The sequence below is a fragment of the Lynx canadensis genome, chromosome A3, assembly GCF_007474595.2.
Source record: "Lynx canadensis isolate LIC74 chromosome A3, mLynCan4.pri.v2, whole genome shotgun sequence".
Lineage (NCBI taxonomy): Eukaryota > Metazoa > Chordata > Mammalia > Carnivora > Felidae > Lynx > Lynx canadensis.
Genome location: NC_044305.1, coordinates 59,760,155 through 59,779,673, shown reverse-complemented (window position 1 = coordinate 59,779,673; position 19,519 = coordinate 59,760,155). Strand labels below are relative to the sequence as shown.

The window sequence follows — 19,519 nt, the reverse complement described above, 5'->3', positions numbered from 1 at the left end:
CTGATGAGGGCACTTGAGGGTCAGCGTCTCTGGTGTGCCAGTGTTGGCTTTATGAGTGCTTCTTGAAGGAAGCAGGTAGACTGAATTTAAGCAGCAAAGATTCAAATGCAGTTTTTGTTTCCATGAACTTGATGCTGGCTGGGACCCCAGAGTCTCTAGAACCTGGCTTCTCAGAAGCACAGGTGATCATGCATCGTGTCTTGTACACACCATAGGCTCTTGCACACGACTGTGTTCTCTCTCGGTCACACACAGAAAACAGTGTGCGTTTTCCAAGATGCACAGACTAAATGTGGCAGGTTTTTGTCATTCAATCAAAAGCAACTTTCTATTGAAATGGAAACTCATCAGCTTGATTGTTGTTCTTCTCTGGGTGTGACATTTAAAATAAAATAATTTTACAAAACCCTTAAAATGATCAGAGAATGAAGATTTTAGTCAGGGAGATCTGAAAGATCTTATCGCCTCTACGTCTCCATCCCAAGCCTAGTCTTTTTCTTTCTCTTTCACTCTTGGTTTCAGTTAAGAAAAAAATAAAAACTTGGCTGAGAGGGATCTCATAAAGGAGAAAATTCCATACAGAAGAACAGGAAGGCATACTACTGGCTTACCGGGAAAGGTGGGGAAGGGGAGCCCCTCAGGAAAGGAGCAATGGCCACAGCAAGCCCCCCGTGGGAGTGCCTCGCCTCGTTGTACCATCACCTACTCAAGGATTTCAGTTGATGTCCTTTGACTAAATCATGCCACAAGAGATATGACCTTTTACATACTAGACTCTTCCCATCCTCTATAAAATTAAATCCTTTTAGCTAGGAGATTGCTGAGCATAATTACATCACAAATGCCAAATCCTTTTCCCTCCCCTGCCAGTCACATTTCACACGCCATGGCCTTCAGCACGCGTGGCTGAGGGAGTCTCTTCTCAATGTTGGGAGAGTTAAGTAGCTGGGCTCCAGTTACTGGTGCCACGGGGACAGATGGAATGTTTGGTGGTTTTGCTGAATGTGATGATCGTGACTGACTCTTCCTTGTGAAATATGGGCAGGAGACAGTACATGCTTCTGGGAGCAGCAGGCAGTTCTGGCACTAGGGATTCTCTGGCTTCCTAACACAGCAATATGGCTGGTGGGAAAGGAGACTTGATTTCCCAGCCAAGCGTTTCACCACTTAGCTTTGCTCAGGACTTCTGTACCGAGGCCTTCATGACACAGTTGTTCTCTCTCGATTTTCCAGGGCCAAGAACTCCCCTGTCACTAATTACGACACAAAGTAATTTACAGCTCGTGGCTTCACACTAATAAGGTCAGTTTCTGGGCTTTGAGTTGAATCTAGTGCTGTCACTCATTGACATAAATTCTTACAGATTTTTTTTTTAAACAAAAGTTTGGCAATCACACTGGTGTCACCTTAAAACCGGGGCTGTCAAGTAGTGGATGTCGAGTGTGGCTAAATGTCAGGGAGGAGGTGCCATCACATTGCCACCAGTCTGAGCCTGCAAATTACGCAGAACCAGCTGACCTGGATCACATTTAAAAAATAAGTGTTATTTTGTTCAGTTCCATCTGCATCCTGAAGACACAAACTGGTGCCTAGTTAATTGGTAAGTAACATAGGAAAAGGGGCTTAGGAACCCATGAATTTCAATTTACCTGCATGTAGATTCCTTATATTCATGGTGAAAAAACTGCAGGCATTACTCTCCTAGCGCTGTTATTCTAATTCAGCTGTGTTCATTCAACACTTGTTATTAAGCGCCCACTGAATTCAGCTGTTGTCTGCATTGCATGTTTATTCAACCATTAACGAGTATTTATAATACAAAAGGATGAGTTTACTTTTTTTTTTCTAAAAGCTACATGATGCAGCTTTAAAAAGTAAATGACAGTAATGGCATCTGTTCCTTTTTGGATCACTATAACTGGATTTCCATCAACTCTAAATTGCTCCTGAGCTATTTCTCCAGGTCTTTCTTTTTTTTCTACTGGTAGCCTCTCTGGTTGTTTCACTGCTTGTTGACACCTTCAGTGGGGAAAAGTCAAGGAGAGTGACAGGGGCCAGGTCCTCGTCTGTTAGCAACCCTGCTGGTGGGGAAGCTGGTGAAGAACAGAGAGGAGCAGGAGGCTGAAGTTTTGTGGTCCCAAGGCACCTTACCAGGGGAGCCACCCATGTGCCTCCCTCTCCCCTGAATTAATAACTGAGGATTCATGAATTGCATATCTTAGCTTCTGCCAATGTACCTGGCACTTAGTAAGTGCTCAGCACATACCAACTGGACGTGGGAGACATTTTATACAAGTTTAGGTGACTTCCTAGCGCAGTGATTTCTTAAGGGACAGTGATCTGTATTGTTTCAAGGAAAAGACAATGCCTAGTTTTGTTTTTCAAGCTTCAAGGGTCTTCCGGAGACTTTCTTAGTTCAGTGGTTGAGTGGCTGTTTGAGTTGCATGTTTATTTTACTGTTACAGATCTCAAATCAACTGGGACACATGGCAATTGGAACATGACATCTATCTCTCCGTATGACGGATACGTACAAGTGCCTTTTTATTCTATTATATCTATATCCATAAAAGAGAAACAGTTTTATTGTAGCTGTCAGCCAGAAAAATTATACATATTGCTAATGGGAGGAACGAATGATAACAGCTTCTTTGTTGACACAGATCGTGAAAAAATTATATTAGCAATAGTGCCGGCAGATTGAGAAACATTTCCTCTTGTAAACAGTCCAAGAAACTGCAGATCGAAGTACGGCCATTTAGTTGTTGCTATTTTTGACTTAGCTTTTTGGTCCATACATTGGATAATTCCTTATATTTAAATTTTCTATATGTATGTTTATTATGATTGTATTAATACACGTAATAATGGTATTACGTGTGTTTAAATACCATGCCCCTTAACATCAGCTGTTGGAAATGTTGGATGTTTTAAGCACCTTAGTGTCTAACGCACGTTGTGTTTAATCATGTTGTTAGATTATGACTTCTGAGTGCAAACTGCCACGTTGTCATCAGACACAATTTTAATCTCCCATTTTTACAAATGGTTAGAGTTCACGTGAACAAGTAAGACTACCAAACACTAATTATATATGCAGTTGACCAAGGGACTGTCCTCCCACTACATGTCCCTACCTCGGAGATTAATGGCCACCCTCTTCGATTAGGGCAGTGGAGAAGACAAGGAGAAGGGGAGGTGGTTAGGGCCAGGAGAGCATGCCTGGGGCCAAATCCTGCTGCAGCAGCCATGGGAAGGAGAGGAAAAACACCTGTCCTCCCGGGCTACTCTTAAACTTTCATAAATCCAATTATCTTGGAATGTGTTCAGTAAGTGGAACAAACAAAAAATGTGGATTTGGCTTTTAACTCCCCAATTCTGTGCCCTTAATTAGCTCACTGAAGTCCAAGAATAATTTGAGGACTCTAACGGCACATTCTCATTTCGCAGAGAAGTCTGTAGGGTTGAATAAGTAGAACTTGTCTGTACTCTGGGTGAAGCCAGGGCTGGAGGAGAGGATGGATGGAAGATGAGGATGCAATAGTCATCACTTCTGCAAGGATGGTCCCCCTTGGGTGATCTCATCTATCTGGGTCTTGGGAGAACTTTCTTTCGGGAGAGAGGTATCATGACTGTTGTTTTTCCTAATAAAGAAGCTGGGACTCGAAGACATTTGGCACCCCTAACTTTTCCAGTTTTAGGTGGGGTGAGGGGTTTGTAGTTTGTCTCCTCAGCCAGACTGTAAGCAGTTAGAGGACAGGATGTCTCAGTGCTGCATGCTGTCCCCACCCCCAGGATTTGATGGAGTGCCTCACACAGACCTGCACTGGGTGCTTGTTGAACAGTTAACGTTGAAAACAGGATTCAAGCCAAACTCTTGAAACCATATCTTCTGTCTTCCAGGCTTGTCCTTGACACATATTTTTCCCCCCAAGAGCCTAAATAGTTTTCAGTATCACTTTATCACTTCTCCTTTGTCATTTTCAGCATCTGAAGAACATTCCAGGATGTTACTTTTTATTCATCTTCTCTTGTTTCTCCTCCTTTTATGAATTGATGCTGGGAGTGGAAGTAATACTTGGGTTTCAGCACTAGGGCTGGGGGAAGGATGACAGGATATTTTTTTCCTGTGTGAACTGTTTATGCTATTATAAAGAATGTAGCATTTTAGAGGAAACAAGCCAGGAGTGAACCACTATTATTCTTTGCCCGTTCTAATTTACAAAAACAAAAATGCTTCTCTTTCTGGTAGCATACAACTGCCAACAACCCAAAATGAAGTTGCTTAGAGATGTAAGACCCATGACTGCCATTTGCCTTAGCTTCCTGACATCTTGGAGGCAACCCCAGGAGCTCTGGCTGTTCTAGCTGTTCAAAAATCTCCCCGGGACTCAGGGGTGCATTCAAAGGTAAGCTCCAGTTCTCTTTGAGAGGGCAACATTTCCCTGACCAAGTCATGAATATAACCCTTCTACCCGCAGAGTTTCTGTTTTAACTTTGCCCCTCACTACATCGACAGAGTCCACACTCACATATCATCGAAGATAAGTTTCTGCCTCTTGCAGTCCCTGTGGCCGTTGGAACCTGGAGACCATGGCTCTGTTTGTGGCCGTGACTTGTGGAGAACGTTTTCGGAATTGTTGTGAGCGGCTTTCTAAACAAAAAACAACACACCAGTCTTTTCAGAAACTGGCCACCTGGCTGAAAGAACAACCCACTGTTTTGTGTTCTCTGTTAGAACTGATGATCCCTTTGTTTAAATACAGAAAAAGAAATACATGCATTCCAGTTCTCATGCTGAGGGCTTTCATGTGTGTTGTCAAATGTCATTCTTTTTTTTTTTTTTTTTTTTAATTTTTAACATTTATTTATTTTGAGGGGAGGGGAGGGGCAGAGAGACAGAGATACAGAATCTGAAGCAGGCTCCAGGCTCTGAACTGTCAGTGCAGAGCCGGACGCAGGGCCTGAATTCAGGAACTGTAAGATCATGACCTGAGCCAAAGTCGGATGCTTAACTGACTGAGCCACCCAGGCATCCTTCAAATGTCATTCTTATAACAGTATCAAAAGGGAAGTTCTTGGGGAGCCTGGATGGTTCAGTTGGTTGAACTTCTGACTCTTGATTTCAGCTCAGGTCTTGATCTCAGGGTTGTGAGTTCAAGCCCTGTGTTGGGTTCTGTGCTAGGCATGAAGCTTACAAAAGGGAAGTTCTTAGTGGCCCACTCTCACAGATCCAGAAACTGTGGCTGGCTGAAGTTAAGTAACTTGCTCAAGCTCAAATAACTACTATGGGTGAGGTCTAGGGCTTAGGACTCAAGCCCCTTCTTTCCCCAGTTGGCCAGACCAGTGGTTCTCTAAGGTGACTCTGCATCAGAATCATCAGGGGGTTCCATCAACACACAGACAGCTGCTCCTCTGACCCTGAGTCTAATTTAGATGTGTGGAGTGGGGCCTGAGAACATCTCATTTCTAGCAAGTTCCAGGTGATGCTAATCCAGGAACCAAGGTTTCAGAACTGCTGAGCTATACCCTTGCAAAAGAGAAGTCATTCAGGTCACAAAATGGACTGATTCTCATTAGCTGTCTGTGAAGAGCACGAAAAGCCAAAGGGAATAACTAGAAATTATTTAAAATGTATTTTTAAAAGGAACACTATAGATTTGTGGAAAAATAAAAAAAAATCATATTCCCTAGGGATTCCAATATTTATAGAACACCTATTTTGTGCTAGACCCACGGATAATAAAGCAACTGTCTTTGGTTATGAAATTCAAGTGGATTCTTCTGGAACAAACTACAGATACCCACAACATGAATGGATGAATGGAAGTAATGAAAATGTGTTGAGTGTGTACAAATGCTTCTTTAAATATGGACTGATTTTATGTGTAGAGCAAGCGTCTTTGTTGTCAGAGGACCTAGGACTCTGCATTTCCCTTGTGGCACTCGTGACAGTAATTATAGATGTGTATAATCTCCACAGCTAGACTGTGAACTTCACACAGGCACGGACTGAATCTGTTAGATCACCACTGGATCTCCGTTGCTTGACACAGTGCCTGGCACAAAGTACTTGCTCAATAAACGTCTGTTTGGTAAAAGTCTGTAATTATTTTACAATTCTCTAGACATGGTTGCTTTTATGTTAGGATCTAGAGGTGCAGATAAGTTTGTGTTTTAATTTGAAATGGTTTATTTTTATTCCAGGTTTTTCTAGTAGGGTCTTCTCAGATTCTTTGAGCCTAGAATTGAAGATAATTGCTCCCAAATAAGGGTGTGTAAGTGGGTTAATTCCCTGATGTTACAAGATTTTGGCTCTTGACAGACCTACTACCAACTTTTTTACCTTTTTAATTCATGAGATAGAACATTAAATACTGCCTCCCCCATCTTTTTTTGAACAGCCCTATTCTCATGTCTCATCTCTCTCCCTGCCTCACAAAGAAAGCCCCACTGGTTTTCATAGCATGGTGACCTGAGAGAATTCGGGGAAGAGTTTGGAGTTAAATAATGTGCCCCAGAGGATGCATGATCCAGGGCTACCAGCTGTTAAGTGGAGTAGCAGGAAAGAGGAACTAACATGTAGTGTTAGTTGCATAGGTATCTGTATGTGTCTGGTTCTTCAGATAGTACTGGCTCATTTAAATCTTTCTCCCACCATTTCGCAAATGAAACTGGCTCAGAGAGATGATGCAACTGGCCCCAAATCACATTTTGACTAAGATACGAAGTTAGACAGACTTGGACCCAAGTCCCCACCGTTCCCCAGGGGAGTGCAGGCAGCTGGAATCACCCTTGAGAAGGTCACTGGAAAAGGGGTGGGGGTAGGGGTCCCATACTGCAGCCACTTTACCAGTTACCAAGGGTGGAGTGGGAGTCCCACAGTTTTGGCCTGGGGTTTCAGTCCCAGATTTCACTCTGTCCTGGGGTAAGGAATCTTTCCAAATAATAAGGTTGGTTGGTTTCAAACTCCCAATTTACATTGTCCTGGGGTAGTATTACTATGGGGCCGTTTCTTTTTAGAGTGGGAAATGAAATCCTGCAAAGAGGTTTCTTAAGCAAAAGAGGCTTCAAATGCCTCCTCTGGTTTCTTCTTCTGTAGTTCTCTGTGGGAAGGGGTAAAGGGGTGTGCTCATTCACCAGGCCTTCCCAGAGCACCATTTAGGAATTCTTGAGGGACCTCAAGCATGTGTTTAGACTGTGCTGGGCTAAAGACAGATGAGTATAGGGGTGTGCTCAATTTCATTTTTATTTTTATTGGGAGAGGAAGAGAATGAACATACTGTGAGGTCTCCGGCATGAGACTGCAGCTGGTTCTCAGCCTTATGCTTTTTGTTGGAGGAGGCGGAAGTGAACAAACCGTTGCCATTTGATCTGCTGGAAGAAGTTAAGTCCTCGCTGGAGTATTTGTGTTTAGATGCATCAGACAGGGGCGAGATGGGTGACCGGAGCATTTTTTCATTTTTATTTATTGGTATTGCCAAGCTGAAAAAGGAAATCACAGTAATGGAATGTCACACAGTCAGCACAGGGAAAGGTAAATGTTTTATATATGACCCAAACCTCTCATTTAAAACCTGCTGGTAGGAAGGCATTTATTGGGAATTATTATACCAGGAAACAATTTTATGGCATTAGGACCATAACGGACAATAAGTAAATTTTACTCATTGTTTCTTTACTTGTCTTATCAGGATAAATAATAATTCTGGTGCTAAATGACTAAGAATAATAAGATTTTCATTTTCTGAGTATTTCATCCAAGGATCTCAAAATACACAACAAACAACTTACTGTTTTCCTGACAAGCCTAAGCAGCAAGTAATGGGAAAGGCAATCAAATGATGTACAAGCGGTCTACTTCTAAAAGGACTTTTGCTAACACCTGAGCTTGTACTAATTATTATATGGAGAATAACAGAATCACAGAATAATCTGCAAAGCATATGAGGCCAACTTTCAATTGTTAGGCTTCTGGGATAAGCAGGCATTGATTCAAATAAACACAGAATAGAAAATTGTTATTAAAAATTATATTCTCTGATTCCTAGCTCCTTATTTTATCTTCAGAACTAATTGTTTATGCCAGAGGAAGACAAATACATATAATTTCACTTACATGTAGAATCTAAAAAAACGAAACAAATGAACAAACAAAAAACTGAAACAGACTCATAAATACAGAGAACAAACTGGTGGTTGTTGGACAGGAGGGAGGTGTGGGTAAAATAGGTGAAGGGGATTAGGAGGTACAGACTTTCAGTTATAAAATAAATGAGTTGCGGGGATAAAAAGTCAGTAACACTGTTAATAGCTTTGTATGGTGACAGATGGTGACCACACTTATGATGAGCATTCATTAATGTTGAATCACTATGTTATATAGCTAAAACTAACATAATACTGTATGTCAACTATAATTCAATTAAAACAAAAAATAAAAAAAAGAATGAAACTATTGTCTATGTCTGAATATAACTCCCCCCCCGCCCAAATTAACCATCAGAAAAGGGAGTCACTTGTGTTTGAATCTTTGCAATGTATGTTATATTGATAGGGCTCTCTCCATTACTTTGCCCTGAAAAAAAAAAAACAAACAAAAAACAAAAAACTGAGGAAAGATACAATAACCTGAAATAAACTCAAACATTGTTAATTTGGGATGCTCACAGAAGTCATTTGACAAAGCCAGTTTAAAAAAAAAAGGTAAATCCATTTAACAAAGACTTAGTCACTATTCCTGCAGTCATTACTTCTTAATTGCATGTGTTGGCTATCACTGCAAACAAGCCATTAAAGTCACTTCAAAAAGCAATTTCCTTAGTTGGTGGTCACAGTGTAGAAATTACAAACACAGGCCTCTAGAACAGATAATAAAGCCAAGGTTCTTAATGTTAAAGTAACGAGGTTCTTAGTGTTATGCAAATAGATCTGTGTAGGGGTAGAATTTCTGGTGATAGCTTTCTGGTACAAAAAATACCATGCATCTAACAAGGCAGAAGTGAGAAGATGTGTTCTGGAAAACTCCCTCGGGCAAGTCAAAAGTGGCTCAGTTGATGATGACAAAGACACTGATGCTGAAGATAGATGTGACCAGTCTATATATAATTGTGTCTTGACATGTGAGTGAAGAAAGTCATGTTTATAAATTTCTATTATTTTTCATATTATGTGATTTTAAATGCTCATAGAAAACTAAATTATTACATTAAGTGTTGTCACGGACATAGGATTATTTCTTCATCATTATAAGTTTACATATTCAAGCTGACCAAAAAAGCTTTCTTTGGATATCCTCTTTGGGATAGGTGATCACCTTACTCCAGAGGTACATTGACCACCTTTCCTAGAAAGAACTCAAAGCACTTTTATATGCAAGTGTCATTATGTATCATAAATAAAACTATCAGAGCCAGCAGGCTCTGCCAGGCAAAGGCTCTAGAGTAAGAGTTCCTGGGGTTTGTGAACTTGGATGGAAAAAGTTACATCTTCATTTTCATTAACTTCTCACTGAAACTGAACATTTCCAGAGTAGTGGTTTAGCAGGAGTATTATTAGCAATGCCTGTGATTGTGTCATCAGGAGAAATCACAGACATTTTTGTGTCATGTTCCAGTTGTTGCAGACAACTTGAAATATTGTTTATATTCATCGCTACTTAGATATCATGGCAGTTACTAGATCTGCTAGAAAGATTTTCAGTGCATTAAGAAAGAAGCATGTATAGAACCATATCGCACATTTAAGACATTTTGGAACCACACGTCCCCCATTTGCATTTTCTCAGTATTTTGGGATACCACCCCGCTAGGCACAGAGCACTGTGGACTAGGCCAGCTCGTGTCTGCACGCTCCCTCTTGCTCAGACCTTCAAGAGTCCTTGCCTTCCTTCCCAAGGTGACTCTGACACTGCAGTGGGCCGGTGCTAGTGTGCCCTCGCTCTCCAATTTCCTCTCCGAGTTTTAGTACTGCTCTACATCTTCTCCTAACCTTTCAGTTTACATTTTTATGTGTTGTGCTGAAACATTAATCTCCCCTTAAAAATTCCATGTACACAGTCAGGGAGAGTGAGGAGTGTCTTAGCAGAGGAAAAGTGGTTTCTGAGCTGTGGTATTTCTAAATGGAAAGAGCTTCTATGACTGATGATAAGCTACTCACTTCTAATAAATATCAGGGACCTTGCCTTGCTAGAAAGCCATTTGTCATGGAGGGGATTTGGTGCAAAGTGGGTCCATCTGGAACCCCTTTAGAGGAGTGACTGGGTGCCGTTTAACCTTGGAGACACAGAGCCTGTCTAATGCCACAGTTTTAGTCTATATCCAAGAGACTCCACCCAAGTTTATATTTCTTTGTCCCTCTGTATAATAAGCTTACTGTTCTTAAGGTTAGTGGCTATTAAAATCATGGTTTGAAAATTTAGTTACTGAGTTTTCAGAGGGAAAGTGTGTCTTTGAGAGTACAGAACTGAGTGTTAACTAGTAACTGGTCTTTTGTTACAGAGAAGTACTGACTCTGTACCTGGGGCTGTGACATGAGCACACATTCAGGCATAATTATTAGCCTTAGTTTAAATCAGGAGAATCAAGTCTAAAGACCCAGACCAGAGCAGTCATTGAACAATCGGACTCTCCTCCAATATGATACATGACTTTCAGACCCAGAGATCCTTCCGGCTCACTGTAACTCCAGTGGAACATGCATACCTGTTGATGTTCATGCTGCAGTGGTTCGCGGATAAAGTATTATTGGCAGAGGCAGTCAGTCGTGAAGAGCTCTCTTCTCTCCCTGGGCCTTCTTGACCTCCCTGTAGTCATCTTCGTTGTCACACTGCATGGGAATAAGCAAAAACCAATCAGCTTTGGATTTCAAGGGATCATAATAGATCCCATCACAACCTTCCACACAGCGAGGGCTCCCGGGAGGCCAGCTTACTCGGATTCTCTGGAAGAGTATCCCAAGCGCAGTATGTTACAACGTTCTTGCCTCTGTTCTAGGTTCCCAGTCAGTTCCTCCACCAACAAGGATGAACCTGTCAGTTTTACTGTTGACAGTTTATTGAGAGGAAGAGCGTGACACCATGGTCAACGTTAGGGAGGGAACAATGTGAATGATGAAAATTGGTCTACCATCAACACATCTGAATCAGCTCTCCAAAAAAGACCTGTTCTTTTTTTATTTTTATTTTTAAATATTTTTTTAATGTTTATTTATTTTGAGAGAGAGACAGAGCATGAGTGGGGAGGGAGCAGAGAGAGAGGGAGACACAGAATCCGAGCAGGCTCCAGGCTCTGAGCTGTCAACACAGAGCCCGACGTGGGGCTCGAACCCACCAACTGTGAGATCATGACCTGAGCCGAAGTCGAATGCTTAACCGACTGAGTCACCCAGGTGCCCCAAAAAAGACCTGTTCTGAAATTAACACTGCACCTTCAGTGCTCTCATTTTGGCATTTCTTGGTATCTGAATAAAGTATGACAACCGTGTCCTGGGCTTAATGCCATAATGGCTTTTATGAATTTCAAGCAAAGGTTGTTACCTCTTGGTGTCTTAATTCTAGTGAACAATTACTATCCATGACATCTTACATCCTTAATGTACCCTTTTAGAAAATAGTATTTTGATTGAATTCTTGTTTCCACAATCGTGTTTACATGTGTATTAGGGTGCAATGGCAAATGCACTCAACAAAGCTCCACTGCTGGTGAGAAAGTAGAAACACAGTTAACAGTATATTTAGGGCTCTCAGCAGTGTTTTCCAGGAGACAAGCACTGCTTCCAAGATAGAAAGACTTTGACCTCTTTCTAGCTGGGATGTCACACAGCCTCTGTCACAGGATCCCAGATGCTCACACTGAAACTGTACCCAGGAAGGCCCAAACAAAGCTCTGAATCTCCATTTCTGCTCCAGGGTTCCAGCAGGGCTGGACTCTGCACCTTTGGTAGCTGGGTCCGTAGTGTCCCAGTACTGGGGTCTTAATACCCCAAATGCTTAGGGAAGATTGCTATGAAAATGTTCTTTCACTTCTCTGTATCTGTATTTAATGACGATTCATTAGATTTTATGAGGAGAGATGGGTGTCAGGCTTAGTGTAAATGAAATTTCATAAGTTAAGAATTTTTAAAAAGGCCATGAGTAATAAAATTACTTAAATATAGAATATTATAGAATTTGTATGTCTTTCTGCATATCTCTATGTATGCTTATACAGCTATATGTATTTTCAATATATGTTTATCAAGTTCTAGATGTGTACATTTTTTTTAACGTTATTTATTTTTGAGACAGAGAGAAGATAAAGCATGAACGGGGAGGGTCAGAGAGGGACAGGGAGACACAGAATCTGAAACAGGCTCCAGGCTCTGAGCTGTCAGCACAGAGCCCAACGCGGGGCTCGAACTCATGGACCGCGAGATCATGACCCGAGCCGAAGTCAGCCGCTTAACTGACTGAGCTACCCAGGCGCCCCATCTAGATGTGTGCATTTCTTATATAACTATGTTTCTCTCTCTCTCTCTCTCTCTCTCTCTCTCTCTCTCTCTTTCCATCAGTCTATCCATTTACCCATTAATCCAACATGTAATGGGAGGGTGGAGTATCTAGAGGGAAACAGGAGGGAAGAGGGGTAGGGAAGTAGCAAGCTAACTCATATTATATGAATTATATGGCCTGAATTATCTGACGATTACATCACTGAATTATATGGTCTGAACCTTATACCACCTCTGCAAAGATATCACTACTTCACAAACGAAGAAAGTAGAAGTACTGAGAAGGTAAGGTCACCTGATTATTTTTACCCAGAAGGCTGGTGCCGACTACATCAAAAAGACAACAAAAGCAAAAATAAACAAGTAGGACTATATCAAACTGTGATAAAGCTTCTGCACAGCATACAAAACCATCAACAAAACAAAAAGGCAACCTACAGAATGGGAGAAGATATTTGTAAATATATATCTGATAAGGAGTTAATATCTAAAACATATAAAGAACTTACAACAACTTGATTGCTAAAACGCAACCCAATTAAACAATGGGCAGAGAAATCTGAACATTTTTCCAAAGAAGCCATACAGATGGCCAACAAAGAATGAAAGATCCTCAATATCACTAATCATCAGGCAAATGCAAATCAAAACCACAGTAAGATCACTTCATACCTGTCAGAATGGCTAAAATAAAAAACTCAAGTGTTGGCAAGGATGTAGAGAAAAGGGAATCCTCCTGTACTGTAGGTGGGAATGCACATTGGTACAGCCACTGTGGAAAACAGTATGGAGTTTCCTCAAAAAATTAAAACTAGAACTACCATATGATCCAGTAATTCCACCTTGCGTATTTATCTGAAGAAAAGGAAAAATACTAACTCAGAAAGATATTATTCAACCCCATGTTCACTGCAGTATTATTCACAACAGCCAAGACGTGAAAACAACATAAATGTCTATCAATTGATGAATGGATAAAGAAGATGTGGGTGTGTGTGGGGTGTGTGTGTGTATCTATATCTATATGTAACTATACGTACAATGGAATATTATTTAGTCATAAAAAATGAGATCTTGCCATTTGTAACAATGTGGATGGAACTTGAGGGCATTTTACTAAGTGAGATAAGTCAGACAGAAAAAAAGATAAATACCATATGATCTCACTTAATGTAGAATCAAAAAAAAAAAAAAAAAAAAAAAACAACAACCCCAAACTAAAAACAGCCTGAGTTTATATATAGAGAATACATAGGTAGTTGCCTGAGGTGGAGGGTAAGAGGTGGGAAAATGGGAGGAGAAGGAGGTCAAAATGTAAAAATTTCCAGTTATAAATGAATAAGTCAGGAGATATAATCTACAGCACAGTGACTATAGTTAACAAGAACATTCTCATGAAAAAAAATTGTAGCTATGCATAGTGATGGATATTAACTGGACTTCTTGGGATAATCATTTTGCAATATTTAGAAAAACTGCATTGTTGCATTATACACCTGAAACTAATATAATGTTATGTCAAGTATACCTCCAAAAATAAAACTGAAAAAAAAAGCAAGAAAAGAGTAATGTGATAAAGTATCAAAGTAGAAAACATTTCCCTGGGTGTCAAAGTCTCTCTCTTGACCTATCATGGTGGTGTTTATTTATCATTTCATCTTGTGTTCCTTGAGGCATGGGGATCTGAGGGGGTGCAGGCCAACTGAAGTGTCTGGGGCCGGTCCTACAACTGTATGCATGTGCGTGGCCCAACAGTAGAGGTTCCCCCCTGCCTGCCAGTTATATAGGGGATGGGGATGTCCAGTTAGGCATTTCCCCTTTCCACAGTCCAATGCCAAACCCAAGGTGAACCTGCAACCACTAGGAGATTGTAGTTCTCCCCCGAGACCATTCAGGCCCTGGATTAGAGTTGGGTGAGATGCCTATCTTGACCCTGACTATCACTGCACCTGTGCCTTGGCCTCTGGGGACTTGGGGGTGCAGCACAGGTCCTGGAAGGAGATGAGGACTGGACATGCTTCACCATGTTGCCAGAAGTATTTCAGTATGGGAGTGATGATGAAAACTTTCCCTGTATGCAGTTTTGCTAACTTTGGAATGCAAAGGAGCCAAAGGGCTGGGCAGAACCTGTCCTGTGGAAATAGGCAGGAGGTGGGGACCACATGTGAGTCACAGCTCCATGGGCCCCCAGTCATGCTCTACTGTTCCATTGCACTTCACTTAACAACACAAATTCAGAGATAAAATGAATTTCAAGATGACAACTGCAAGAATTAAATGTATAGAGCCCTTCCGGGCAGGGGCCCTATGGGGAAACTACTACACAAACCTCAGACTAATTTTTTTATTTGAAGACCCTGGAGCCAGACAGCCTGGGTTCATTCCTAGCTCTTCCCCTTATCACCTATGTGAACCTAGGGCAAGATGCTTTAGGCTTTCTGAGCTTCAGTTTCCTCATCTATAAAATGGGCATGACAAAAATATTTGGCTTATAAAGTTGCAAGGACTAAATAATTTAATATGTACAAAGTGCTTAGAATAGCATCTCTTGTGGGGACATATGTACATTAGCTATTGTTAGTGATTTTGTCCTAAATTTGGAACCATCCATGATATTGCAATCTTTGGTTTGTTACCCATGTTGTTTTCGCTGTGGCTCAAGTTACTTTTTTTTTTAATTTTTTTTTTTCAACGTTTATTTATTTTTGGGACAGAGAGAGACAGAGCATGAACGGGGAGGGGCAGAGAGAGAGGGAGACACAGAATCGGAAACAGGCTCCAGGCTCTGAGCCATCAGCCCAGAGCCTGATGCGGGGCTCGAACTCATGCACCGCAAGATCGTGACCTGGCTGAAGTCGGACGCTTAACCGACTGCGCCACCCAGGGCGCCCTCAAGTACTTTTGAAGGTAACAGTAACAGGAGGAGATAAAACTCCTCAAAATTGGTCCTAATTTAATTTGTGATTACGTTATTCCTGCCCTCAAAGTCTGCAAACACTACTGAATATCTGGGTCTGCTTCCAGATGTGTATCCAGCTCTCCCTGCACTCGAGCCACCTTTCTTACTCCATGCCTTCCTTGTTCGTCCTGTTTCCCTTTTTTGGTGCCACATCATCCTCTCTGATTACTCAGTGTCCTCCTCTTCAGGGACCTGTTCCAGGCCGTTTCCCCCCCAGAGTTCTCCTTGGTCAAGGCTACTGGGAGCAGCCGCTGCTGGTTCTGAAACTAATGTTCCTCTCACTGGGCACATCCACCCACAGCCTGGTGTCTGGCACTTCTGTTTCATGTTTCACCCCAGTCACAGCGTTAAATTCTATGAAGCTATTTGGCTTCATAGTCCATGATTGATCAATGCCACTCTATCACTTCCAGCAAAGGGTGGGATTCACCATGTGTTCAGCTTTTCTACTGGCCCAGCATCGAGCTTGCCTCTGCACATGCTTGATAAAGATTTTCTGTATGCCCACTTCACCATGCAGTGGGACAGGGCTTAATTATAATGATAAAATGGGGATATTAATGGTGTTTCCCTCATCAAGTGGTTCTAAGGATGTAACTGAGTTAATCTGTGTCAAGTACGTAAGTATGTGGCATATACAAAGTACTATAGGAAAGTTTGTTGAGTAGGACACACATAAAACTGTTGCCTGTACATTGCGGGCCAGCAGCCCATGTGGGCTTTAACACCTCCCCACAACTCACAACACAAGGGAAAGCCCTCCCTGCCTGCCATGCCCTCAGCCCCAGGCCTACCTTGCGTTTCCTCTTGGATTTTGGCAAAGCCTTTTCGGCAGGAGTGTCAGATGGATGGCTGGGCTGTGCACTCTCAGCGTCCTTGGCTGCAGGAGCATTCAAGACCCCTGGCTCCTGGGGCAGGTGTTCTGGGATCCTGGACAGGAGGGTCAGGTCAATTTTGACCCAGAGAGACCTGACCTCATCACTGTCCTTCAAGGGGGAGAGAAGTTCATTCCGGCCGAAAGGGACCAGTGTGTAGAACTGCTCCTCCAGCTCCTTGGCAATGTCACTGGTGGTCCTGGCGTTGATGGAGCCTACGGGGGCCCGGGGGCCCCCACCGCTGCTGATGCTGTTGGCAGCCTCCTTTAGTCTCTGCTCACTCCCCGAGGCGGCAGCTGCGGCGGCCACGGCCTGTGCTTTGGACAGAGGGTATTCCTCCTGCTCCGATTCCAGGTCTGAGTCCGAGGAGGAGGACGAAGATGACGACTCTGTCTCTATGAACTCCTTGGATTTGGGGACGATGCGGCTCAGCCCCCGCGTGCGGCGCTTCTCGCAGGTCACGGAGGAGCGCAGCTCCTTGCGGTGGCTCGTTCTGCTGTTGCCGCAGGGCCTGGTTTTGGTGGGCTCCGGGGGGATCACCACGCTTGCCCCCAGCGCGTCGGCGGCTGCTGGCTCCTCGGGCCGGTGGCAGTTGGCACCGTCGCCGGCAGAGGTCCTCTCCGTGCGCCTGGTGGGCTTCTTGCCCGCAGACCTCCGCGCAGGCGCCGGTGCGCTCTCGGCGGGTGTGCCGGGTACAGCGGGTGGCTGGGCAGCTGTGGTCACGGCCACGGCCACGGCCGCAGGTGGAGACTTCTGCTTCACCTCCTTGCTCCCGGGGCCTTGTTCGCTGTCCTTGGCCTCTGCTCTTCCTTGCAGGTGCTCTTGAGGTCCTTCTCTCTCAGGCTGGTTTGGCAACCGTCGGGAAGTTTCCCACAGTCCTGCACTTCGTCTTTGGCCGGGGTGTAGTATTGATTGCTCTCTGGCCCGTGGCTTTCATTTTGGATCAGGATAGGCGGCTTGTGGGGATTAACTTTGTTCAGCCATTTATCCAGCTGCCACTTGTTAGAGGACGCTGGTTCGGCCTAAAAGCAGAAAACCGGCAATAAACAGAACATCTTTTATTAGACTTACTTAAAACGGGCTTGGCTGTTTTTAATCTTCACTTACCCCCTAGGTGTGTGCGCAGAAAAACAACGGGCTGTGAGCAGAAGGAAAACGGAAGCAGTTGCTGTGTGTAGTGAAGCTGCATCAGCACACAGGATGGGGGGGTGGGGGCCCTTTTCTGTCCCACTGAGTATGTCAGTGCAGTAGTATGAAGAGTATTTGGAAAAAATAAGGAGAGAGCCCCGTGCTTAATGAGAACCCATTTCCAGCACTTTTGAGTGTTACACAATGTATATTTCTTATAATTATACACACATACCTAGACTGAGATTTCAAGGAAGTTAACTGGGGAATAGTTTGGGGGCCCTGAGTATTAAAGCACTCATTTTTTGTTAAGACTAAAAAATTTAGAGGAAATTAAAAGAGGGGGCTAGGGGTGCCTGGATTGCTCAGTCGGTTAAGCGTCCAACTTCAGCTCAGGTAATGATCTCACGGTTTGTGGATTTGAGCCTACATCAGGCTCTGTGCTGACAGCTCAGAGCCTGGAGCCTGCTTCAGATTCTGTGCCTCCCTCCTTTCTGCCCCTCCCCCATTCAGCTCTATTTCTCTCACTCTCAAAAATAAACATTTAAAAAAATTAAAAAAAAAAGAGGGGGCTAAGTGGAACCTATAATCCCAAGCAATTAACATATGATTTACATGGTGAAGGCAAGTAGGGCACAGTTATTTAACAGTAGAAGCTATAACTTTGGGGAGATGGCTTGTTTAGTGGTAGAGAGCTCCTGATTCAAAGGGAACTCTGTGTGCCCCATATGCTTTGGCAGCTGGACTTGGTTAGTCCATCTTCAGCTTGCTTCTGTCCCACTTTGCTGGAAGTGTTTCAGACACAGAAGTGATGGTGGAAGCTTCTCCTGCACACAGTTTTGCTAACTTAGAGCAAATCACAGACATTATAGATTTTAAACTTTGCCACATGGATTGGTTCCAGGGAGTCAATGAATGCCCTGAAACAGAATGTGAAATGCTGTGTGGATACATTTTTCTGAGAGAGGTCTACAGTTTTCATTCAAGTCTCTAGGTATCTATGGCTCATGAAAAGGTTATGGCTTATAAAAAGGGAATAAATGCTGTTGATTTCTAATAAAAGTCCAATATCCAGTATCTATGATTATTAATAGAAAATAGGTGTATTGGTAAGTGTAAAGCTTTAGCCAGAGTGTTTTCAATTTGTGAAAAGTGAAATGGGGAAAATATTTTCACTATTTAAGGTGATGTATTTTTCCTTCCCTGTGGCCTCCCATGCTCTGAATTTGTGGCATCCATTGTTTCAGGAGACCAGTTTCTAGCCCAGACTAAAAGAAGACATTGCTTAATTTTGCATTTCAAATTTGATTGGCTAAAGTCCAGAGCAAGTCAGGCTTCCTTGCAGGCGAAAAACTTTTTTTTAAAAAAATTTTAACATAATAATTTCTAAAAGCTTGCTTTTATGAGTCAAAATTTGTCTTTCAACAGAGAGGTCCAGATTGAGAGCGGAACTTGGGGCATAAGCACATGCTGCAAGGATCTGAGGGGAGTGGGGCAGGCAGTCTTGTCCCCGGCTGGGGCTGGGGGAGTCTGGGACATAGCTTAGGACATGGAATGCCTTCGATGGGCCAGAGGAGCCTGGGGCCAAGATGAGAGGACACAGAGTGTGGGCACCAGGCACTGGAGCTGTGGCAGGGACCATACACATCCTGCTGGTTCCCCCAAAATAGATGAGACCAACTGCACTTTGGGGAACACTAGCACAAGGTTTCCAGAGACTGGGAAGGACAAGTGATATTTCAGTAGGGACCAGCATGAGAATCTGGGGCCCCTCTCCCAGGGCAGTGAGGATGGAGAGGCTTCGCCCTGGGACACAGGTGTGGGAGGTGAAACCCTCATGGCCTCAATGAGGAGTCTGGCCTTCGACTTGACTTTTTGCTTTGTTGGTTTTCATGTACCAAAAGGACCAGGGCTCTACAGCAAGATGCAAAAGAACAAAAAGTTATCATTTTGCATCTCTGGGTTGTTCTGCATAAATTCTGACCTCACCTTATTTTGGCTTCTCCAGAGAAAGGGAACACAGGAACCCTAAGAGCACACCTCGTACATACTGTGGGAGATGCATGCA

The 19,519-nt window shown here is 43.0% G+C and overlaps 1 protein-coding gene across 1 annotated transcript in view; it reads right to left on the bottom strand.

The window, feature by feature from the left end:
- AFF3 (AF4/FMR2 family member 3) overlaps positions 1-19,519 on the bottom strand; it is a 462,049-nt gene that overhangs the window by 29,250 nt on the left and 413,280 nt on the right. Inside the window, 6 exon segments of the mRNA XM_032592770.1 lie at positions 4,533-4,654; positions 7,284-7,485; positions 10,704-10,776; positions 10,779-10,827; positions 16,243-17,102; positions 17,105-17,345. Of these exon segments, the coding sequence (XP_032448661.1) occupies positions 4,533-4,654; positions 7,284-7,485; positions 10,704-10,776; positions 10,779-10,827; positions 16,243-17,102; positions 17,105-17,345 (1,547 nt within the window).